Source organism: Suncus etruscus, chromosome 1, assembly GCF_024139225.1.
Source record: "Suncus etruscus isolate mSunEtr1 chromosome 1, mSunEtr1.pri.cur, whole genome shotgun sequence".
NCBI lineage: Eukaryota > Metazoa > Chordata > Mammalia > Eulipotyphla > Soricidae > Suncus > Suncus etruscus.
In genome coordinates, this window is record NC_064848.1 from 158405921 (window position 1) to 158430796 (window position 24876).

At 46.7% G+C, this 24876-nt stretch overlaps 1 protein-coding gene across 2 annotated transcripts in view; it reads right to left on the reverse strand.

Annotated features, from left to right (window-relative positions):
* SGSM2 (small G protein signaling modulator 2) overlaps nucleotides 1–24876 on the reverse strand; it is a 49216-nt gene that overhangs the window by 12669 nt on the left and 11671 nt on the right. Inside the window, exons 3-12 of one of the 2 annotated variants that reach the window (XM_049782107.1) lie at nucleotides 9028–9190; nucleotides 8605–8766; nucleotides 7745–7812; nucleotides 7505–7650; nucleotides 6850–6984; nucleotides 6318–6442; nucleotides 5544–5611; nucleotides 5191–5351; nucleotides 4951–5077; nucleotides 3140–3274 (exon numbers count right to left, since the gene is read on the reverse strand). In XM_049782107.1, coding sequence (XP_049638064.1) covers nucleotides 3140–3274; nucleotides 4951–5077; nucleotides 5191–5351; nucleotides 5544–5611; nucleotides 6318–6442; nucleotides 6850–6984; nucleotides 7505–7650; nucleotides 7745–7812; nucleotides 8605–8766; nucleotides 9028–9190 — 1290 coding nt within the window. The remainder of the gene's footprint in view (nucleotides 1–3139; nucleotides 3275–4950; nucleotides 5078–5190; nucleotides 5352–5543; nucleotides 5612–6317; nucleotides 6443–6849; nucleotides 6985–7504; nucleotides 7651–7744; nucleotides 7813–8604; nucleotides 8767–9027; nucleotides 9191–24876) is intronic. The other variant, XM_049782114.1, reaches the window with a different exon arrangement.

The window sequence follows — 24876 nt, forward strand, 5'->3', positions numbered from 1 at the left end:
CTGTCAGCTCACACAGGGTCCTGCCTAGCCTGACTACTCAGTGGGCATTCTATACATACATACAGCTGACAAAACTCCCAGGGCTACCAGGCTGCTGTGGGGATAAGGGAGAAGACAACACCATCCAGAAGAACGTGCCCAGGTGCAGCCTCAGCAGACAGCTCCAGGGACATAACTATGGCCTACATAGATAGAATCTTTTCAGACAGTCCAGCTGCTCTGAATGAAAACTCAGGATCCTTAAGAGGAGCTAGAGGCAGAGCATGTGTAGGGTACTGATTCTGTAGGACTCTGGCAAGTTCAGTAATTCATAAGGATGAAGCAAAGTGAGGATGGGAAGAAAAAGGATAGGAGATGACTTCAGGAAGAAGAGAACAAAGAGGAAGAACAAAGCGAGAGAACTATGTATATGATGAAGAGACCTCTTTCAAGCAGTATTTGTTTTTCCAGTGAATCCTGGCTGGGCCCTTGGTCTCTTTTTAAATCTGGAACAGAACTAGGCCTGGTTTCTGTGGGACCCAGACTCCAGCCAGCTGTGCCTTGGAGCTTGCCCTGTCAGCCTGTGGCTCTTTTCCCAAACAGCCCCCTCACCTAGGCTGGGATTTTTGTAGTAATCTGGCCCTTCAGCTCCACCACAAAGCAAATGAAGGGATCATATTGGCAAGGAGGTGCTGTTGCTTGGGAGTGAGGGTTTAGAAGCCATGCCCAAGGGAAGAGGAGAACAGATACAAGTGCAGGTAAGTGAGGCAGGTGACCAGTTCAGGTTCCTGCAGCAGCAGGAAAAAGGCAAGTCCTGAGGGAAGCTGGGTGGGAGCAGGCCCAGCCAGTCAGGCAGCAGGCAGCAGGCGGGCAGGCAGGGTTGGGGCTAGGGGCAACAGGTAAAGGGTCAGAGGATGGGCACACAGGGAAACAAGCTCATGCCCAGAAAGCAGGGCCCACACAAGGCAAGTCTCCTGGGTCAATGCTCTTCACCTTAATTCTCCAGGAAGAAGCTGAACCAGTCAGCATTGAATATTGTCTCTAAATGAACCCAGTGTGGACAGCTGGAGCTCTGGTGTGACTGGGAGAGGGGCAGCAGGCTAGATGGGGGTGGCGGTGGGTGTCTGCTGGGCCAGCTTTGACTCTGACTTTCTCCTCTGAGCATGAGGAAAGTCTGAAGCAAAACAATCAGGGTAGTTGAACCCCACAGCCCCTAGACTCCGAGTGAAAGGTGCCTGGCCTGGAGCAGAATTAGAGTGAACAGCATTTCTGCTCTGTAAGGAGGCAGCAGGAAAGGGTGGAGGAGAAGGAGAGGACAGTCTGGACACCCGCCACTCGATTCACATGCACAAGTCAAGCATGTTGCAGGCCTGAAAAGCATGGCTAGCAGAATGGACTCAACAGTGTTGTCATTATGGACGGGGACGGAAAGGACTCGCAGGCCATATACCTGCCAAATTTCTCTTATTCCTAAGTACTGGGTAGTCAGAGATCATGTATTCTGTTGGTCTAGACCCCAAGTTTCCCAAAACTTTGTCCAGACAAGTTGCGAGGCCTCTGATCCTGTGGGCCTGTCAGTCACCTCACTCCTAGAAGCCTCTTAGCTTTAAGACTAGTAAGGGGTGGGCTGGCTGTGCCCAAGTTTTCCAAAAAACGGGAGTCTACCAGGCATTCCTAGGATCTAGCCTCACTACTAGTTTGTGGGCTAAGCAGGGGCTCCTGGCTCTCCTCAGACTCAGCTTTCCAGCACTACTCAAAGTTAATTAACCTATAAATAAGCATTAGCACCAAACCCAGTATGCAGGGTACCAGATGGCAGGCTGTGTATAGACAGTAAACAGCAGAAGTCAGACTTCCCTGTCCTCCCACCCAGGCCTGGCCTACAGTCTCCAATGGCAGGGCTAGACGAAGGGCAGTTATGTGGCGGTGAGGGCAGCTGACCTGCTGAAGGTAAGGTAGGTAGGTGTGCTCTGGGTCCCACACTTGGTTTCCTGAAAATCCTAACTGAGTTGGTGACTAGGCTAAGGAAATAGGCTCTTTGACAGAACTGGGAAGCAAACGGAGAGTGTTTGATATACTAGTCACCTTTTACTGGGGCAGGGAAAGGAGAGAAGAAATTAACTCTGTGGCATGGAAATGAGAAGTCCCCCTACACTTCAAGAGAGCTGGCACTAGGTTTCTCGCCATTAGTCTTCCCTTGAGCATCCGAGCCTAGCCCTGACTGATTCCTTGGTTGATCAGTCTCCAAAAAGGTGGAATCACCTCTACCAGCTTATGCACTAAAAAAGATAGGTAATGAACAGAGAAATGAATATCAAAGAGTTGCGGGCACTGGGCTGGGTAATTTACAATGAAGGGACCATGCACTATGAGAGAACACTCTTTTTTTTTTTTTTTTTTTTTTTTTGTGGTTTTTGGGTCACACCCGGCAGTGCTCAGGGGTTTTTCCTGGCTACGTGCTCAGAAATTGCTCCTGGCAGGCACGGGGGACCACATGGGACGCCGGGATTCGAACCAATGACCTTCTGCATGAAAGGTAAACGCCCTACCTCCATGCTATCTCTCCGGCCCCGAGAGAGAACACTCTTATAGCCCAGTACACTATTTCTAAATTTTCAGCTAAAGCAGTTGGAACCCTTAGGTCTCCTGGGAAAACTGAGCCCTGTGCCTCTTCCTATAGTGGCACAGATCCCTGCTTGACTTACATTGGTCTGCATGCTTGGTTCAGTCCTACTCCTACCTAGGAAGGGTCCAGTCCTGCACCCTGATTTGTCTGAAGTAAGCGGCTCAGGATCCAGACCGTTCCAGCTGGAGAGACAGATTCTGTCTTGGATTTGCCATCATGACACCCAAAAAGAAGAGCAGGGTTCAGAAAACCAAGAACTATTTGGCGTTCTCAAGAAGCAACTAACTGATGGGCTTCCCTACTGGTAGATCTTCCTTCTCTGACTCACTGGGGGAACCCAGTCTTTGCCCTGCATTGTCTTCTTTTCTTGCCATCACCTGGCTTCACCCTCTCTGGCCTCTGTTAGAAGGAATCCACCCTGAGAGCAAGTCCCATAATGCCAACACTGCCATTTGAGCCCCTGCGGTGGGTGGCAAGGGGGCCCAGGGGGAGGACAGGGGATGGGGTGGGTCAGGAGAGGGAAGGGATAAAAACCTTTCATCGGATTGGGAGCTGTGAGGTTCCGTGAGCAGATCATTGAGAGCATTGCGTGTAGTTTATCTTCCTCTTCCTCATCATCGTCCACCGAGGCCGCGCGGCTGGCCGCTAGGTGGTGGTAGTTAATAGTGACTGCTCAAAGAGAATAGCAAGAGAAGCAGAGGCATGAGGACCCTGCTCCCCAGTGTCCCTTCCTTTGGGAAGTGAAATGGAGTCTGGGCCACCTTGAGTCTGCAGGGCATGAAGAGGGGAAAGGGAATTGGAATGCAATTTTGATGACTTAACTGGGAGGAATGAAGAGTGAGGGAAGTGCCACAGTTAGAAACTATTGGAGAAGGCATTTAAGAAGAACAGAGAGAGAACTGATGGGGGTTTGGGGACTGTGAAAGGTGGGGATCAAATGGGGGCAGGAGGGCAGCTAAGAAGTTCATCAGCCCTGGCTGAAATGGACACAACTGCTGCCAAATCGATCCTCCTCATTCTTCTTTTTAGTCAGACCAGACCGAATCTCAAATTACTCTTATTTCAAATTGTAAGTTCGACCTTCTCCAGGGATTTTTCTGGAGCTGCTCACAAGGATTCTGAGTTACCACATAAATTTCAGTTCCTTGGTGCCCTGGTTTGCCCTTAGGGAAAGTGGTCCTTGAAGTGATCAGAACTGAGAAAAGCTAGGGCCTAAAGAAGGGAAGCACTGACTGAGTAATCTAAACTGAGCAACAATTTGAGATTAAATGTCACATTTACAAATACATTCTGGCAAAAGATGTATCTCCTATTAGGCACATCTGGCAGAGGAGGAGAGATCACCCTGTCATATGCCCTTCAAGCTGTTGAATCTACTTGTACTATGTGTCTGTGGTCAGAGTAATCTGTCTGCTAATACAGAGAAAACTTGTTGACAACCTATTGGCACAAGTTATGAAACTAAGGAACAGGTGGTCTGACTGGCTCTGGGCTCGCCTTATCCCAAGATCAGTAAGCTGAGCCCAGAGCATCCCAGAAGCAGCAGCAGGACTATAAGCATAAAAGGAACTCCAGTGTTGCCAGAAACCTAGAAGCATATGAGCCTAGATATATATGCCCAGGACCACAAGGGTCAAGCTACCTTTCAACTTCTCAGCACCCCAAGTACCTGGATACTTCCACATCTCACCTCTTCATATACACTCTAAATTCCTGTTAAAGCTCCTCTCAGTAGTAGCTGATTTGAGCTTGGCTACTGGAAGACTCCAAAAAAAAGCCCCAATCTCCCACCCAGGATGGAGGTGAGCAGATAAGCTGAAGAGAATGGGGCATTCCTCACCATCTATATCTAACCTTTTTTTTTTAATTCCTTTTCTTTGGTGGGGGGCAGGGATTGGATTATACCCAACAGTAGTCAAGAAATACTCCTGGCTCTGTGTTCAGGGATCACTCCTGGTGGTGCCTAGGGGAATATGCAATGCCAGGACTTGAACTCAGGCCTCCTGAAAACCATAGGTCAGCTTTACCTCTGGCTCTCAATCTCTGATCTTGTCACTTTCCCTTCTGGAGAAGGGCATGAAAGGATGACTCAGAGAATATTGTACAGTAATTCTGGGTTTGCTGTTAGAATGAAGTGAAGGGCAACTAGGCAGAAGAGCAACTTTTCAGGAGGATAATTTGCAGTGGAAGGGTGGCCAGTCCACTGATAGGCTAATTAATGATCCTCTCATCTTATTTTGGCCTGGTCAAAGGACCTGGTTGCCACCCTCGTAGGTCACAATGCATTCCCCGCCTTCCTGAGCATCTTTCTATCCTCCACCATGGATAAAGTTTGGAATACTCACTGTGTTCATGCCTGTGGCCTGGGTAAATGATCCGGAACACGTAATCTGTGGCCCTCCCCATGCCCATTTCCTCCATGTCCACAGACCGCATGCTGCTACGCTTCCGGAGCTTAGGAAACACTTTCCCCTGTGAAGGGTGGGGTGAAGGTCAGCCTATCCAAGGAAGAGCCCATCAAGGTTCCCACCAAAGGCTTCTCCTCACACATCCCTTCTCCCAGAACACCCTAAAACAGGAAGTACCTTTCCCTGCTGGGTCCAGAGTGGGGGTTCCAGCTGTCCTCGAGGAAGAAGACCATTCTCCAGGCATGACAGAAAGGACAGCAGGTGCCCTCCCTGGGGAAAGTGCAGTGGCGGCCTCTGGATACCATCCTGGCTCACGAGCACAAGCGTGCCGCCACTCTCTGCAGGGTGAAGGGAATGTGAGCAAGTCAAGTTGAGACTTGCTGGCTGTGGTGACAGCCAAGCTCCACATATTGGGAAAGAGAAAAGTGGGAATGGAATATGCAAACAATAAGAGGATAGATGTCTAAGTCATGTACAATAAAGAATATAGACTTTCCCCTCCCCCTGTGCCCAGAACAAGGGAAGCTCACTTTGCTGATGGCAGTGGATGCAGACAATCTGACTGAAGGGTACAACCAAAGCATAGTCCCAGTAAACGCTGGAAAGGAACCAGAGTAGTGTCACTGTACCTCAAGAAAGACCTGCCTTCCTTATCAAATCCAACACCCAAACACCTTTTCTGAGGATGAGCAATGCCAATATGTAACTTCCACCAGTCCTCTATGCTGTTCTCAGGTTACTGCCTAGATCTTGGCAAATCTCTTAATGGTCAGGACTGATCTTAGAAAAATTAGGACAGGGCCTAAGTAATAGTACAGTGGGTAGGGCACTTGCCTTGCACTCAGCTGACCAGAGTTCAATCCCCAGAATCCCATATAGTCCCCAAAGCACTGACAGGAGTAATTCCTAAGTACAGAGCCAGCTGTGGTCCCAAAACAAACAAAAAACCCTTAAGACCTATCCAAGGGCCCGGAGAGATAACACAGTGGCATTTGCCTTACAAGCACCCAATTCAGGACCAAAGGTGGTTGGTTCGAATCCTGGTGTCCCATATGATCCCCTGTGCCTGCCAGGAGCTATTTCTGAGCAGACAGCCAGGAGCAACTCCTGAACACCACCGGGTGTGGCCCAAAAACCAAAAAAAAAAAAAAAAAAAGACCTATCCAAGCAGCCTTTCTCTTCGATTCTTAGGATATGGGTAAAGAGTAATATATACCTCCTCCATGCTAATGGCCCCATCCCTTTGCTTACTGTGGGACCCACTCCATTTCCCTAGCCACTGGATGCAAGTCTCAATGCTCCACCTTTTCTCCAGCTCAGAGTCCCCCAGAGTCCCGTTCATAAGTTGGTTAGGGGTCCACTTTAGAGTCAGACTGTCTGCAGACTGGTGTAGGGAGAGGTAGCCAGGTACAGCCTCCATGTCTTCCTTCTATAGGGAGGAGACACAGAAAATAAATAGTGAGGACTCAAAGACCTGTAGGGGTGGCTAATGACCATTATCTCAGGGAAGTCCGAGAGAGAGCTATCACAGGCTGACGAGGGGAACATGAGCTCTTTGACATGTGGGCTTTTTCTCCCTTTGGAAGTCAGCTTTGTCGTAGGCCAGCCATAGCTCAGTTTGATGTTCACTCTGCCTACTGTTCATTCCTGCTCATGGATAGTTTAGTCAAAAGAGATACCATTCCTAGGTTCAACAGCTCAAGGCTGAGTGAAAATATGTAAACCAGTAAAGAACACTGCAAACTCTCTAGTCAAGCCCTAGGAAAGGAACAGGTGTGTAGGGCAGGTTCCAGTCCCAGAACCTTTGGAAGAGAGAAGGGCATCAGGTTTTCCTACCGGCTGAACCAGCACATTGTTCTTGCCATAGAGCAGCCGTATCCTTGAGTTTTGATGTAAGGACTCAACATATTCACGAGCACAGGCAGCCAGTCTGTCCTCTGATGTGCTGCCACTTGAGTGACGCTTCCGGATCTGTGCAGAAAGCCACAGCTCAACCCACAGCTGAGGGAAATGAGCCTTCAGCATCAAGAACCCTCAGCAGCCAAGCTGATCCTCTATAGCTGATCTCAGAGACCTCTATACCTCCTAGTTTGTGCTCAGCTACCCTTTATTTTGCAGCTGTATGCTCCTGGTGGGTTTTTTATTTGTTTGGGTTTTTTTGTTTTAGGGCCACACCCAGTGATATTCAGGGGTTACTCCTGGCTATGCGCTCAGAAATCACTCCTGGCTTGGGGGACCATAGGGGATGCTGAGGGATTGAACCCATGGTCCATCCTAGGCTAGTGCGGACAAGGCAGACGCCTTACCGCTTGCACCAACGCTCCAGCCCCATGTTCCTGGTGTTTATGTGAGTGCCAACCAGGTCTCCTGAAGTGGACTGGGCACTTTAAAGGGCTCTCTGTCTACAAGAAGCCTAGAGGCGAACCTTTCCTTCCTAGAGGTTCAGGGACATGGCCTGGATGAGCATAAGGGCAAGAAGAAGGAAACCTACTCCTAGGGCTGGACGCTTTGCAGGGGAATCCTGACGATTAGGGGTACCCCGGATACGATGCCTCTGGACCAGTTCATCAGCAGAGGGATCAGTCCAGTAGTGATCAGCTGTCTTGAGCTTGGTGTACTCCAAGGCACAGGGTCCCACTGTGAAGAGGATAGTCAGCTTCAATGATGCTCCCATAGTACCTGCCCCAGAGTCCCCCTTGGCCAGCAAAGGCCTTTTTGCTTTCAGGCTCACCTAGAAGAGAGGCCAAGATGGGGCCAAATACAGGGTCTGCCAGTAATGCCTCCTTCTCGTAGTACTTACTGCCAGGGGGAGAGACAGAAAGAAAAATTCTGGGTCTCTCAAATTTATTCCAAGGCACATCCCCACAAAGACCAAATTCATGTCAGTAACCAAGAAGAAATGAGAGGGCCAGAAAGATGGCTTAAAGAACTGAGGGCACACACTTTGCATGTGGAAAGCTTGGGTCCAATCCCCAGCACCACACACTCCTCAGTACTTCCAGGAATGATCCCTGAGCACTGAGTAGAGCTAGGTATCTGAGTACCACAGGATATGGGCCAAAATTAAAGAAGAAAAAAAAGAGAAAGAAAGGGGAAAGAAAAAAGAAGGGAAGGAATAAATGAACAAATGAACAAAGGAAATAAGGACTGGAGTGATAGCACAGTTGGTGGGGCATTTGCCTTGTACACAGCCAACCCAGGTTCGATCCTCAGTATCCCATATGGTCCCCTGAGCCTGCCAGGAGTAATTTCTGAGCACAGAGCCAGAGTAACCTTGAACACATGTGTGACCATAAACAAGACAAAAAATAATAGAAAAAAAGGGAGAAAGAAAAAGGGGAGCAAAAAAGAGAGAGAAAGGGAGAAAGAGATAAAGGGAGAAAAGAAGGGAAGGAGGGAGGGAGAAAAAGAAGGAAGGAAGGAGGGAAGAAGGAAGGATGAAAATAAGGGAGGGAGGGAGGGAGAGTTAGTGTTTTGAAATGCCTGCTACAGTCTATGCTTTGTGGGTGCTATGAAGAAGATGGAGCATGTCTATAGTCTGCTGTGGTCAAGCATGCTATTGGTGAGGCTGCTTGGGGACAGGAAAATCACCTGCAATTCTCCACCAGATACTGTACAACCTTGTCGAGCACTTTTTCGATGAGCGCTGTGCGTACCCATATGTGTTTCAAGGCCTGCAGGCTGAGGGCTGGGGCCTTTCCACTGACAGAACCCTGTCTCCTTAGGATCTCCTGGTTACTCCCCAAGGGTTTCCTGCAAAGAGGAAGATGGCTTCATGAAGGTCCAGCACTATTTACAGGTTTGGTTTGGTCAAGTAGTAAAGAACCCAGAAGACTAACCATGAATTAAGGCTGGGAACAGGGCCTTTTGCCAGAAAGAAGTCAATCCTAACCCTTAGGTTCAATTCTCACCCAAAATATCTTGCAAAAAAGAATCCAGGAAGGCAACCTAAGAAGTGGTAAATGCCAAGGGGGGAAGAACAGGAGAGGTAGAAGGGGTTGGTCTAGGACTCACCTGCCCTCAACTTGGTGCTGCAATTCCTGAACCTTGTGACAAATCTCCCCAGTAACTGGGCATGTCTTCCCCACCTTGGTAAACAGGGCTGCCATTTTATCACTTCTCAGAAAGCCAGCAGCTCGGCGTCTCAGCTGATGCAGAAGACAAGCTTCTACTGCACCTGAACACAAAAGGCAAGAGAAGGGATAGGAGAGTGAACTCAATGGACTGAGTACATGCTTGCATGCATGAGGTCTGGGCTTGATCACTGGCACATGGTCCCCCAAGTACTGCCAGAAGTAGTCCAGAAGTAGTCTCTGAGAACCTCTGTGTGCACTCTCATACACAAAACAAAACAAAACAAAAACAAACAAACAAAAAAGAACGGGCAAGTAGGAGGGCTGAGTTTGGCACCTGGAAATACACCTGGAAACACGAGATCCCTTGTGCACTGCGGCAAGTGAGCCCCCTCAAAGTGAGGAAGAGCTGGAAGTAGCCACAGAGTATAGTTAGTTGTGACTCATGCCTCCTCCCAAAGTAATGATACCTGAAAAAGAGAGTAGAGAAGAAATTTCTCCTCTTTCCAAAACCTAGGGAGGTAAAGGCAAACCATGACTCATTTAGAATTGGGAGAAAGGCTTAATCATACAACAGGGATATACACCCCGTTTTCCTTTAAAAATCTTCCCTGTTCCTCTGCTTAAGTCCTGGGAACCCCTCCAGGAAGGCTAAGACATGCCCACCTTCCCCCAGGAAGATATATGCAAGGCCTCTGAAATGCAGCATCACGCCCTGGAGCTGTAAGGACCAAAGCTGGTGGTTCCAGCTGAATCACAGTGACTGTTTCTTTTTGTTTGATTTTGGGGGGGGAGGGGTACAACTGGTGGTGCTCAGGGATTACTCCTGGCACTGTTACTACTGGCTCTGTGTTCAGAAATCGCTCCTGGCAGGTTTGGGGAACCAAACTAGTTTGGTTTGGGATGCCAGGGATCGAACCCAGGTCCATACTGGATTGGCTGTGTGCAAGACCAATGCCCCTACAGCTGTGCTATAGCTCTGACCCACAATGACTCTTTTTTTTGGGGGGGGGGGGGCACACACCGGCAGTGCTCAGGGGTTACTTCTGGCTCTTTGCTCAGAAATTGCTCCTGGCAGGCTCAGGGAACCATATGGGTGGGATTCCGGAAATTGAACCTCCATCGATACTGGGTCAGCTGTGTGCAAGGCAAATGCCCTATTACTGTGTTATCGCTCTGGCCTCTCAGTGACTACAAGTTACCACCTCCTGCATCTCCACACTGGCTGAAGGGAGCATGCAGTTCAGTAGCCCCCACCCCACTTTTTTGCAAGCATAGATGATGTCGTTGCTAAGGAACAAAGCTCTGGAGAAAGAACTAAAATATTGATGAAGTCACTGCAGAGATCAGAACCGACAGCTGCCCTGAATTATTGATGAGCCCAGCTGATGAAAGTTAGAGATTTCTATTTTCTCTGCTGGGAGGGCTTCCCTTCATTCATTCATTCATTCATTCATTCATTCATGTTTTTAGGAGCGGGGCTAGCTCCCTTGGTACTCTGCTTACCATAGATAGACCCTGCAGGAAGGACAAAGGGGTTTGGTAGGGAAGTGTACAGAACTGCCATGCTCTTGTGTATATTCTAAAAATAAAAATGTGTGTGTGTCAGAGATGGGGCAGAGTGAGGTGGTCAATACTAAGGTCAAACTAATTTTTTTAATTTTTTTTAAATTTTTTAAATTTTTTTGGGGGGTCACACCTGGCAGCCAAGTCAGGACAGTGGTTTGAATCCAGCATCCCATATGGTCCTGCATGCCAGCTAGGAGTGATTTCTGAGTGCAGAACCAGGAGTTTTCTCTGAGCGCCACCGGGCGTGACTCCAAAGAAAAAAAAAATTTTCGGGGCCGGAGAGATGGCATGGAGATAAGGCATTTGCCTTTCATGCAGGAGGTCATCGGTTCGAATCCCAGCGTCCCATATGGTCCCCCGTGCCTGCCAGGAGCAATTTCTGAGCCTGGAGCCAGAAATAACCACTGAGCACTGCCGGGTGTGACCCAAAAAACCACCAAAAAAAAAAAAAAATTTTTTTTTTTTTTCAAAAATATCATGGTGTGGGGGCTGGAGCAGTGGCGCAAGCAATAAGGTGTTTGCCTTGCATGCGCTAACCTAGGATAGACCGCGTGGTTCGATCCCCTGGCATCTCATATGGTCTCCCAAGCCAGGAGCGATTTCTGAATGCATAGCCAGGAGTAACCCCTGAGTGTCACTGGTTGTGTGTCCCCCCAAAAAAAATCATGAGTGGAGGCCACAGCAATAACACTGTGCTTTGCCTTGCACACAGCTATCCCAGATTCGATCGATCCCCAGCATTCCATATGGTTCCCTGAGCCTGCCAGGAGTGATTCCTGGCAGTACAGAGCCAGGAGTTACCTGAATGACACCAAGTTGTGACCCCCCCCCCCAAAAAAAAAAAGCAACAAAAAAATCATGGGAGTTATTTGGGGGTCATCTAACAGTGTTGAGGGGTTATTTATGGCTCTGTGCTCAGGGGACTATATAGATCATATACAGAGTCAGGAATCATACCAGGGTCAGATACATGCAAGGCAAGTGCCTTAGCTACTGGTTTAGGTAAGATGTAGTAAAGTTAACATGATTATAATAGTGTTAACATTTGTTTTAATGTACTCCTTCACTTGGGTGCTCCTTTACCACCAACATAAACCGAAGACCCACCACAACTCTCCTGATGTTGCTTCCTTTGGGGGAGCTTTAGGTACCATACTCAGTGATGTTAATGGAATTACTCTTGGTTCTGCACTCAGGAATTATTACTGGTGGTGCTTATGGGATGCTGGGGATTAAACCCAGGTCAGCTGCATACAGGGCAAGTATCCTACCCACTGTTTATATCTCTGGCTCCCCAAGCAAACAAAAATTTTTTTTTTTTTTTTTTTTTTTTTTTGGTTTTTGGGTCACACCCGGCAGTGCTCAGGGGTTATTCCTGGCTCCAGACTCAGAAATTGCTCCTGGCAGGCACGGGGGACCATATGGGACGCCGGGATTCGAACCGATGACCTCCTGCATGAAAGGCAAACACCTTACCTCCATGCTATCTCTCCGGCCCCGCAAACAAAAATTTAAATATGACTTCCATTTAGTTTCTAAAATGCAACAAAAAACAGACTAGAATTTGTTTTTCGTGATTATTTCCTAAATCCACTCCTCATTTTTTGGTTTTTAGGTCACACCTGGCAACGCTCAGGGGTTACTCCTGGCTCTATGCTCAGAAAGTGCTCCTTGCAGGCTCAGGGGACTATATGGGATGCCGGGATTCGAACCACCGACCTTCTGCATGCAAGGCAAATGTCTTACCTCCATGCTATCTCTCCGGCCCCCCACTCCTCATTTCTAGTAATCAAAACAGCCCAATGGAAGCTAAAGAGATGGGTAGGACACTTGACTTGCATATGGTTGAACCTGGTTCAAAGTAATTCCTGAGCACAACCAGTGGTGGCACAAAAATAGAAACAATAACAGACAGAGGATCCGTTTGTTTTCCTCTCTGTTTTTTTTCCCTCCCATTTCTCTTCTCTGTTGTTCTCTTCCCTGGAAGAACCACAGTCCTGAGGTCTTACACTTCATTGCTCACACACTCTGTTGTGATATGTGGCAGAGGTTGGGGTTGGGGGTGTTTGTCCTTGTAGCACTAAGATTCCACCAGCAGTGCCAGGGATTTAACTGTGTCCCCATTCCCCTTTACCTAAGATAGCGGCTTCTCCACTTTCCATTTGGGAATCCCATGTTTCTCCCTCCAGCGTTTCCTATCAGAAGAGATCCCTGAATACTAACCCTCAACTGCTGATCCTTGCCAGCTAGCAGTTGAACAGGACCTGTAGAATAAGGGGTGAGTTGCCAAGAATTTACATGGATAAAGGTCCAATATGTCAGATTGTGTACCAGGGGTCTTACATATATTAGCAAATACTCAAATAACCATTTTGTTCTTTTTTCTCTTTTTTTTTTTTTTTTTTTTTTTTTTTGGTTTTTGGTTTTTGGGTCACACCCAGCGGTGCTCAGGGGTTACTCCTGGCTGTCTGCTCGGAAATAGCTCCTGGCAGGCATGGGGGACCATATGAGACACCGGGATTCAAACCAACCACCTCTGGTCCTGGATCGGCTGCTTGCAAGGCAAACGATGCTGTGCTATCTCTCCGGGCCCTTCTCTCTCTCTCTCTCTCTCTCTCTTTTTTTTTTTTTTTTTTTTGAGTCATACCCTGTGGTGCTCAGGGGTTACTCCTGGCTCTGTGCCCAGAAATTGCTCCTGGCAAGCATGGGAGACTATGCAGGGGTCCTCAAACTTTTTAAACAGGGGGCCAGTTCACTGTCCCTCAGACCATTGGAGGGCCTAACTATAGTAAAAACAAAATTTATGAACGAATTCTTATGCACACTGCATATATCTTATTTTGCAATGAAGAAACAAAACAGATACAAATACAATATGTGGCCCGCGGGCCATAGTTTGAGGACAACTGCTAGTATAAGGGATGTCGGGATTCCAATCACCATTCATGCTGGGTCAGCAGCTGTATGCAAATCAAATGCCCTACCACTGTGCTATCTCTCCAGCCCCTGTTTTTTTGTTTTTTGATAATGTATATATTTAACATAATTTTGTTCAATGTTTTCTCATCATTGTTACAACACTGCTGAGAAAAAATAACCTTGAGGGCCCGGAGAGATAGCACAGTGGCGTTTGCCTTGCAAGCAGCCGATCCAGGACCTAAGGTGGTTGGTTCGAATCCCGGTGTCCCATATGGTCCCCCGTGCCTGCCAGGAGCTATTTCTGAGCAGACAGCCAGGAGTAACCCCTGAGCATCCTGCCAGGAGCTATTTCTGAGCAGACAGCCAGGAGTAACCCCTGAGCAATGCCGGGTGTGGCCCAAAAACCAAAAAAAAAAAAAAATAATAATAATAATAACAACCTTGACTTGCACTGAATGAAAATTAAGAGGATCACATTTGCTATAGTTTTGCTTAAAGTCAATGTCTAACGATCCATATTTACTGAGAACTTCCTCACTTCACACTAGTCCTCAGACATATTCCCCAGTGTGTGGAGAGAAATTCCAAGGGCTAAGCATGTGGTTTGCATGCTTGAGACCTGGGTTCAGTCCCTGACACTGCATGATCTCTTGAGCACCTCAGGGAGTATAGTACTAAAACAAAGGGAAAAAACATTTTGTTTGAACTTTTTAACTTGAAAAGTCCAAGTTATATAGATGTAGCCACATGTGCAAGTAAATATTGGGTCACATGGGGTATTTTTGCTTAATCGTTCACCAAGATCCCTTGGTTCCTGAATGTCTTGTGTGGCCCTGTCATGTAGAGTGGAGATGCCTTTACCTTAGTCTCTTGGGCCTGGGGTTGCTGCGGCTTTCAGTCCATACTTATCCACCATAGGATGGTGATGAGCATTTGGGGGATAAGACTTCTCATCCAGAGTGAGACAGAAGCAGTTCTGAACAGAACTAGAGTGGAAGCAGGTGGTACTAGTCCAAATCTCTGTGACTCAGATATATGACTAAATGCTGGGATAATGAATCATTAGCCTTCCTACCTTATCCAGCAACTAGGCTGGGAGCCTGGTAACGGGGGCAGCAGCACTTCCAGCTTACTTAGATTTCCCCACCATATAAGCAATCTCTGAATATAAGCCTCAGGGTTCTCTGGGCACGAGTGGAGGCATTCCACAGAATTAATAATAAGAGATATTGAGAGAAGCCAGGAATCAAATCCAATTCCCTGATCATCCTAGTGCCCCTAAGTTTAGTCAGGCAATGGCTGGGAGAAATTCTTCTCAACTCGACTTTCCAAGCAAAGGAAACCCTCTATGCCAACCATCTTTAAACTAATTCCCAATTGGGCTTCTTGGACAGAGATGATTGGAATTCTTTTTTTTTTTTTTTTTTTTTTGGTTTTTGGGCCACACCCAGCATTGCTCAGGGGTTACTCCTGGCTGTCTGCTCAGAAATAGCTCCTGGCAGGCACGGGGGACCATATGGGACACCAGGATTCGAACCAACCACCTTTGGTCCTGGATCGGCTGCTTGCAAGGCAAACGCCGCTGTGCTATCTCTCTGGGCCCAAGATGATTGGAATTCTTAACCATTGATAGTTTTTATTAGTCCTCATTTCCATAAAGCATAGCATATACACTGAAAAATGTCATTGTAGTAATGCATGCTGAGGCTCTGTTTAATGTCTAGTACCACATGATCCTATAAGCATTGGAAGAAGTAGTACCTGAGGCAGGAGCAGCCACTGAGCATAGCTCATTTGATTCTCAATACTTAAGTAGCATAGCCAGGAGTAACCCCTGAGCGTCACCGGGTGTGGCCCAAAAACCGAATTGGTCACATGCAAGACAAATGCCCAATCCACAGTACTACAGCTTCAGCCCTTAAATCTCTTTTTTTTTTTGTTTTTTGTTTTTGTTTTTGGGTCGCACCCGGCAGTGCTCAGGGGTTACTCCTGGCTCTACACTCAGAATCCGCTCCTGGCAGGCTCAGGGAACCATATGGGATGTCGGGAATCAAACCACTGTTCTCTGCATGCAAGGCAAACAAACTACCTTCATGTTATCTCTTCAGCCCCTAAATCTCTCTCTCTTTTTTTTTGTTTTGTTTTTTTTGTTTTTTGTTTTTTTGGGTCACAACTGGCAGCGCTCTGGGGTTACTCCTGGCTATGAGCTCAGAAATCGCTCCTGGCAGGTTCGGGGGACCATATGGGATGCCAGGATTCGAACCACTGTCCTTCTGCCTGCAAGGCAAATGCCTCCATGCTATCTCTCTGGCCCCCTAAATATCTTTTTTTTTTTTTTTTTTTGGTTTTTGGGCCACACCCGGTAATGCTCAGGGGTTACTCCTGGCTATGTGCTCAGAAGTTGCTCCTGGCTTGGGGGACCATATGGGACACCGGGGGATTAAACCGCGGTCCGTCCAAGGCTAGCGCAGGCAAGGCAGGCACCTTACCTTTAGCGCCACCGCCCGGCCCCCCCCCTAAATATCTTTTTAATAAAAAATATTTTATTAATTTGTAACAGTGGTCTTAACTGTTACACCACATGCCTGTGATCACCACATGCCTGCAGCATGCCCCCAGATAGGTCAAGGGGAGCCAGTTCCCTAGAGAGCAGGCCATTCTTCCTACCAGGTGATTTGCAAATGGAAGTCAATATTCAGATGTCTCCCAAATCAGCTGTTCATTTATTTAGTTCGGGTGGGAAGAGCCAAAAGGAATTCCTTGTCACTGAATAAAAATTGCCTTAGGGGCCCGGAGAGATAGCACAGCGGCGTTTGCCTTGCAAGCAGCCGATTCAGGACCAAAGGTGGTTGGTTCGAATCCCGGTGTCCCATATGGTCCCCTGTGCCTGCCAGGAGCTATTTCTGAGCAGACAGCCAGGAGTAACCCCTGAGCACCGCCGGGTGTGGCCCAAAAACCAAAAACCAAAAAAAAAAAAAAAAAAAAAAAAAAATTGCCTTAGGGCTGGAGCAATAGCACAGCAGTAGGGCATTTGCCTTGCACACAGCCGACCTGGGATGGACCTGGGTTCGATCCCCAGTATCCCAAAATGTCCCCCAAACCTGCCAGGAGCAACTCCGGAGCACTGCCAGGTGTGGCTCAAAAAACAAAACAAAACAAAACAAACAAATAAAAATCTGCCTGATGTCTGAATTTCTAAATGTGTTGAAATATCTCAGGCAGCAATATCTCAGGTGGGAAGAAATCCTTTAGCAGCACCTGCCTTTCTCCCAGTCCATTAGCATCTCCTTGCCGTTCCTCAGAGGGCCTCACAGCAGCTATCTCCAAGCTAATGAAAGCTGCTTAGCAACAAATTGGGTTCATAAAGCTGTGATGTGGTTCCTAGCCTCACAAACTCCACCCCTTTCTCCTATTAAAGCACATAATTTGCCAGAAGCAACCTTCAGATTGACAGATGAGAGCAGGAGAGCACAAGAGCAAGGAAATTTGGGAGCTAAAGGAAAAGAACAGCCCCAATGCTTCAGATGAAAAGTTGAGGACTCTTCAGAGCCTGAGAATCTTATATGTCAAGAAAGGAACCTCTCAGAGAATATTGTAAAAATCCAGCTCTCTCTAGCAAAGGTTAAAATCCAGCCAGATAGTACATGTATTAGGGTCTTTGTGGAGGTAACCAACTCTTTTTTAAATCCATAGTACCATATATGATCCTACAACTACTTACTGCCAGGTGTCATCCAAGCACAGAATGAACCAGGAATAACTCCTGAGTACTGCTGGGTGTGGTTCCAAAACAAAATGAAACAAAATGAAAATCCAACCTTAGCACCAAGTAGAATGGAGCAAATAGAAATACTTCCAGAACTGCTCTCTTGAGCTGGAGGCTAGCTCTAGCCGGCATGGGGCTGGGGGAGACCCCATGTGGAAGGCCTTCTCCCTAACTTGGGTGCACTGGCAGCCTTGATAGGCTCCCAGCCTTCCCCTCTTCTGCCCCCGGCCTCCAGGCCTTCTGGGGTGGCAGCCCAGGCGGCCAGACAAGATTGGTCCTAACTTGGGGTGTGCTGAGATTTGCTCGGTTGTGCTAAGTTTGTCACTGGCAATTTTGACCACTCTGCATATGGAAAACCGCACAGGGGCTAGTGCCCCCGCGCGCACTGCTTGTATTAAGAGTATTCCTTATCATTATATTATGTTTTGTGTATCCAGAATGTCCATTTTGTATTCTGCCCTTTTCCACACCCCTTCAAAGCTCATTTTTACTCCTTAACTCTCTCACCCAAACATCACTAACCCACATTACTCTTTTTTTTTTTTTTTTTTTTTTTGGTTTTTGGGTCACACCCAGCAATGCTCAGGGGTTATTTCTGGCTCTACGCTCAGAAATCACCCCCTGCAGGCTCGAGGGACCATATGGGATGCCGGGATTTGAACCAGCGACCTTCCGCATGTAAGGCAACCGCCTTACCGCTGTGCTATCTCTCCGGCCCCACATTACTCTTTTTAACTTAAGTATTGCACAATCCTAATCACAGACCAAAGGTGTGCATTGTGTGTAACAACCCTGAACTGTTTCAAAAGACATAAAATGGACACGTATGTCTTTAGAATATTTTGTTTTTCCCTGACAACTATAAGTCTTACTAAATATTCTCTTATACAATTACGATTCTAACCACTTTTTTTTTTGTTTTGTTTTGTTTTGTTTTTTGTTTTTGGGCCACACCCGTGACGCTCAGGGGTTACTCCTGGCAGAAGTAGCTCCTGGCTTGGGGGACCATATGGGACACCGGGGGATCGAACCGCGGTCCATCCAAGGCTAGCGCAGGCAAGGCAGGCACCTTACCTCTAGCGCCACTGCCCGGCCCCTCTAACTACTTTTTATCTTCTCTTTATGAGCTGTTCAACAAGGAATTTTGGTGAAGGATCCCCCAGTTTAATGCTTATGATTGAACCATGTCATGGGGATTATTGGACTTGTTCTTATGTCCCCCATATGCACCAATAACGCCACGTGGCATTGCTCCTTTTTTGCATAGGCACATTAAAAAATACATACAAATAAGATCCTATCTAATAGAGATTGGAATATACAAATCTTGTAGTACAAAGGGACCTTACACCCTGAACATTGACATAATGACCTGGCACAGGCCTCAGAAGAAAGACATTTTCCATTCACCCCGAACCAGGGAAGCCATCCATGAAACATCCAGGTTTGTCTATAACATCACCTGGAAGCAATCCTCTACCACAGAAGACCCTACCACTGCTCAGACATCGACCTGCTCAAAAGAGACTTCCCTTAACACTGAGAAGACTTAACAACAACGACCTGCTTACAGGACAGGGCTTCCTGCATTGCCTTTTAATGGTGAGGTGAAATGAGAAGACGCTCCACATCATGACTTCAATGTAGGATATGCAGACTCCAGGATCTTTAATACAGAAGCATGATACCAACAACAGAGACTGTGTGAAAAGTGTGTTGGCACTACGGACAATGTCTTGGATTGGACGATAACTTGCCTGGAGCCTAGAGTTGGTCTTGTGCCAGGAAACTTCAGGGTAGGATCTCTTTGTATTTAGGCCAAGGTTATTCCTTTCCATGCCTCTCATATTTTGGTGGGCCTATGCAAACAACAATTGCCACTCTAACACCGTTTTTACTGTGCTCCTTTGACTCTAATCCTTAAAAAAAAAAACCACTTAAAATTTGAGGTTAACTTAAGCTAATATGCATGTACATGGAAATGTAAAAAATACTATGCCTCTAATGTTTAAGGAGTTACGTAAGTTTTATGGCTTTAGATTGCCTTGTGTGCTGTTAAGAAATATTATAATGTGTTACAATCTGGGGACTTGAGGGACAAAGTAATTGTACATAGATTCTGTTTTATTTATCTTAATGTTCTTTGGCTGAAAGTTCAAAGTTAAGATATCAGCAAAGGGACTTCTTCTGAGAATTATGTTATGGGTGATTGTCCTTCCACTGTAACTTTACCATGTCCTCTTTCTTTGCATCTTTGTTCTCATAATTCAAAATAAAAAATTAAAAAAGAAAAAAGAAATACTCCCAGAACTGAAAGAGAGGAAAACATGCCAGAGAAAAAGTGGCCTTTCTTGTACTATACCTAAATTATTTAAGATCCCTTAATAAGTAGACAGCAATTTTACCTCCTTGAAGCACATGTACTGACCTACAAATGTAGAGATCAAAAATGAAACTTGGACAATTTTCTGTTTAACTCTCACCTAGGAAAAGCCATAAAAGATGAAAATGCACCTAAGGGCTAGGCGGTGGCGCTGGAGGTAAGGTGCCTGCCTTGCCTGTGCTAGCCTAGGACGGACCGCGGTTCTATCCCCCCGCGTCCCATATGGTCCCCCAAGCCAGGAGCGACTTCTGAGCGCATAGCCAGGAGTAACCCCTGAGTGTCACAGGGTGTGGCCCAAAAACAAACAAACAAACAAACAAACAAAGGGATAGCACAGCGGCGTTTGCCTTGCAAGCAGCCGATCCAGGACCAAAGGTGATTGGTTCGAATCCCAGTGTCCCATATGGTCCCCCGTGCCTGCCAGGAGCTATTTCTGAGCAGACAGCCAGGAATAACTCCTGAGCACCACCAGGTGTGACCCAAAAAAAAAAAAAAAAGTAAAGGGGGGGGGGCTGGCGAGGTGGTGCTAAAGGTAAGGTGTCTGCCTTGACAGCGCTAGCCAAGGAAGGACCGCAGTTCGATCCTGGTGTCCCATATGGTCCCCCCCAAGCCAGGGGCAATTTCTGAGCACTTAGCCAGGAATAACCCCTGAGCATCAAATGGGTGTGGCCCAAAAAACAAAACAAAAAATAAATAAATAAAGGGGTCGGAGAGATAGCCTGGAGTTAAAGCGTTTGCCTTGCATGCAGAATGTCAGTCGTTCGAATCCAAGCATCCCATATGGTCCCCTGAGTTTGCCAGGAGTGATTTCTGAGCAAAAAGCCAGAAGTAATCCCTGAGCACTGTCGGGTGTGACCCCCCCAAAAAAAATAAATAAAATAAAAATAAGGGGCCAGAATGGTGGCACAAGCAGTAGGGTGTCTGCCTTGCACAAATTAACCTAGGAAGAACCATGGTTTGATCCCCTGAGTCCCATATATATGGTACCCCAAGCCAGGAGCAATTTCTGAGCTCATAGCCAGGAGTAACCCCTGAGCGTCACTGGGTGTGGCCCCCCCAAAAATAAAATAAAAATAAAAGGGGGTAAGGACCAGAGAGATAGCACAGTGGTAGGATGTATGTCTTGCACAAGGTTGACCCAGGACCAAGGGTGGTTCGATTCCCAGCATCCCATATGGTCCAATGGCCCTGCCAGAGGCGATTTCTGAGCAAGAACCAGGAGTAATCCCTGAGTGTTACCAGATGTGACCCAAAAACCAAAAAAAAAATAGAGGGGGGACAGAGCAATAGCACAACAATACGATGTTTGCCTTGCATACAGCCAATGCAGTTCAATCCCACCATCCAAAATATCCCTTGAGGCTGCCAGAAATGACTTCTGAAGGTAGAGTCAGGAGTAACTCTGAGCACCACTGGATGTGGCCCAAAAACAAAACAAAACAAAATAAAAAATAAATAAAGGAGGCAGAGTGGGTAGGGTGCTTATCTTGGATGTAGCCAACCCAGGTCATATCCCAAGCACCCAATATAGCTCCTTGAACCTATCAGGAGTAATCTCTAAACACAGATGAGTGTAGCTCCCAAAACAAAACAAAACAACAAAGTTGCATATGGACCAACTCAGGACCACATATGGTATCTTGAAACCTACCAGCAGTATAAGGTGCTTCCTTGTCTTGCATTCCTATAGACCCTGGTTCAAATAGCTACCACCATATATTAGACCCCCAAGCACCACCTGAGCACAGAGCAAGGAATAATCCCTTAGCACCACTGGATATGGTTCAAAAACAAAAACAAACCCAAAAAAAACTATAAATGCAGACCTCAAGAAATAGTTTAAAGTGCTAGAGTCTGCTTTATAATGGGAAGCTTGAGTTCAATCGCAGGCACCACCAAAAGGGACCCCAAGAACAGTTGTGGGAATAGACACTGAATACTTCCAGGTATGGCTCCCAAACAAAAGTAAACCCCAAAAAAGTGATTCCCTGAGTGTGCCCCCCCAAAAAAAATTTAATTAAACCAAGGTCATCTGTAAGCAAATGCCTTAATCTTTTTACTCCAATTCTGTTTTTTTGTTTTGTTTTGTTTTGTTTTTGTGATTTTTGGGTCACACCCGGCAGTGCTCAGGGGTTATTCCTAGCTCCAGGCTCAGAAATTGCTCCTGGCAGACACGGGGGACCATATGGGGCGCCGGGATTCGAACCGACGACCTCCGACGACCTCCTGCATGAAAGGCAAATGCCTTACCTTCATGCTATCTCTCCGGCCCCTTTTTTACTCCAATTCTGAACATCAATTAATTTTTTTTTATTTTGGGCCACACCCAGCAGCGCTCACAGATTACTCCTGGATCAGCATTCAGAAGTCATTCCTGGCAGGCTCAGGGGACCATATGGGATGCTGGGAATTGAACTGGGGTCCGTGCAGAGTTGTCCACGTGCAAGGCAAATGCTTTACTGCTTTGCTATTGCTCTGGTCCTCTGACCATCAATTTTGAGAAGTGAAAAATTCTGGGGTTTTTAGTTTTGTTTTGTTTTGTTTTGTTTTCGGTCACACCTGGCAGCACTCAAGGGTTACTCAAGTCCAGGGGTCCTCAAATTTTTTAAACAGGGGGCCAGTTCACTGTCCCTCAGACCATTGGAGGGTCTGACTATAGTATAAACAAAACTTATGAACGAATTCTTATGCACATTGCTTATATCTTATTTTGTAATAAAGAAACAAAACAGATATAAATATAATATGTGGCCTGCGGGCCATAGTTTGAGGACCACTGCTAGTCTCTGCGCTCAGAAATCGCTCCTGGCAGTTCAGGGAATCATATGCAATGCCAAGATTAGAACCACCAGGCCTGGAGAGATAGCACAGCGGCATTTGCCTTGCAAGCAGCTGATCCAGGACCAAAGGTGGTTGGTTCGAATCCTGGTGTCCCATATGGTCCCCCGTGCCTGTCAGGAGCTATTTCTGAGCAGACAGCCAGGAGTAACCCCTGAGCACCACCGGGTGTGGCCCAAAAACCAAAAAAAAAAAAAAAGATTAGAACCACCATCCGTCCTAGCTTGGTTGCATGCAAGGCAAACGCCTTACCACTGTGCTATCTTTCTAGCCTCTGAAAAATTTCCTTTTAGGGGCTGGAACAATATTAGGGTGCTTGCTTTGCACATAGCTGACCTGGGTTTGATCCCCAGCATCCCATATAATATCCTAAGCCCACCAGGAATAATTCCTGAGAGTACAGGGCTCAGGAGTAACCCCTGAGTGCATAGTGGCTCCCTCCCCCAAAGAATTCCTTTTAGTTTTGGGGATCATCCCTTACTTGATGCTAGGGAGTCACTCTGGAGGTGCTCAGAGAACCAAGAAGTGCAAAGAGTTGAACAAGACTTCCCATAATATAAATATAATTTATGTTAATTATATAATTTATGTTAATTATATAATTATATAATTAATTTATAATTTATACATAATAAAAATATGTGCTCCAGCCCTTTGAGGCATCCGGCTGATCCAAGTAATTCTTTTTCGGCAGGGATGCTTTTACAAGCCTATGTTTTCTCTTTATTTGGGGGGGGGGGGCCCACACCCAGCAATGCTCAGGGGTTGTTCCTGGCTCTGCATACAAGAATTACTCCTAACAACAACAACAAAAAAAAAAAGAAGAATTACTCCTGGTGGTGTTGGGGTTTGATCCTAGTATCCCACATGGTCTCCCAAGCACTCTCAGGAGTCATTCCTAAGTGTAGAGCCAGGGGCCAGAGAGATAGCATGGAGGTAAGGCGTTTGCCTTTCATGCAGAAGGACAGTGTTTTGAATCCCAGCATCCCATATGGTCCCCTGTGCCTGCCAGGGGTGACTTCTGAGCATAGAGCCAGGAGTAACCTCTGAGCACTGCCGGGTATGACCCAAAAAGCAAAAAAAAAAAAAGCTAAGTGTAGAGCCAGGAGTAACCCTTGAGAGCATCTATAGGTGTGGCCAAAAAGAATAAACAACAACAAAAAAATAATAATAATAATAACAGGTAAGGCACTTCCATCCTGATTCAATCCTGAGCATCCCATGAGACCCTATACTTTTATTTTGTTTTTTTGTTTTTTTCTGGGTCACACCCAGCAGCGCTCAGGTGTTACTCCTGGCTCTATGCTCAGAAATCGCTCCTGGAAGGCGGGATGCTGGGATTCGAACCACTGTCCTTCTGCATGCAAGGCAAATGCCTTACCTCCATGCCATCTCTCCAGACCCCGAGGCCCTATACTTTTAACATTTTATTTATTTGTGGGTGGGCATTGTGGGGTGTATATCTGTCAGTTCTCAGAGCTTACTCCTGGCTTTCTGCTCAAAGATCATTCCTGGTGATGTTCAGGGACCTTACGTGGTGCTAGAGACCTAACCTGGGTTGGTACGTTATCCATTGTACTTTCTTTCCAACTACTTTTCTCTCCATCTACTTTTTAATCGTACCTATATTGTACCAGCGTTGCAATTCTTCAAACACTTTTTTGGATGCAAAAGAACATGAATGTAAGGGCTGGGGAGATAGCTCTGGCACTAAATAGCCTTGCATCCTGCCAATCCTGGTTCAGTCTTTAAGCATTACCAGGAGTCACACCTTAGCACAGAATGAAGAGTAGTCCCTGAGAATCACCAGATGCAGGGTGTGATCTGAAAATAACCAAAGCAAACCCATGAAACATTAGTTAAGGATAGACCACCAAAACATTTTTGTTTAGAAGGGAGAGTCTATAATAAACCATTATTTTGTCTTTACAAGTTGAAGTGATGAGATGGAGCCAGAGTGATAGTACAGTGAGTCGATACTTGCCTTACATGTGGCCAACCTGGATTTGATCCCTTGTACCCCATTTGCTCCCCTAACCCTTGTGAGGAGTGATCCTGAGCACAGAGCCAGGTGTCAGCCTGAGCACTGCTGGATGTGCCCTGCCCAATAAAAAGATTCAGCGTTTGGAGAGATAGTACAGCATGGAAGGTATTTACCTTCCACAGAGCTGATCCAGATTCTATCATTGCAATCCTCTATTGTCCCCCGAGACCTGCCAGAAGTGAATCCTGAGTGTAGAATAGTAGTAAGCCTGAACACTGCTGGTTGTGCCCTGCCCTCTAAAAGGAGGGTGTGCAAGAGATAGTATGAGGGT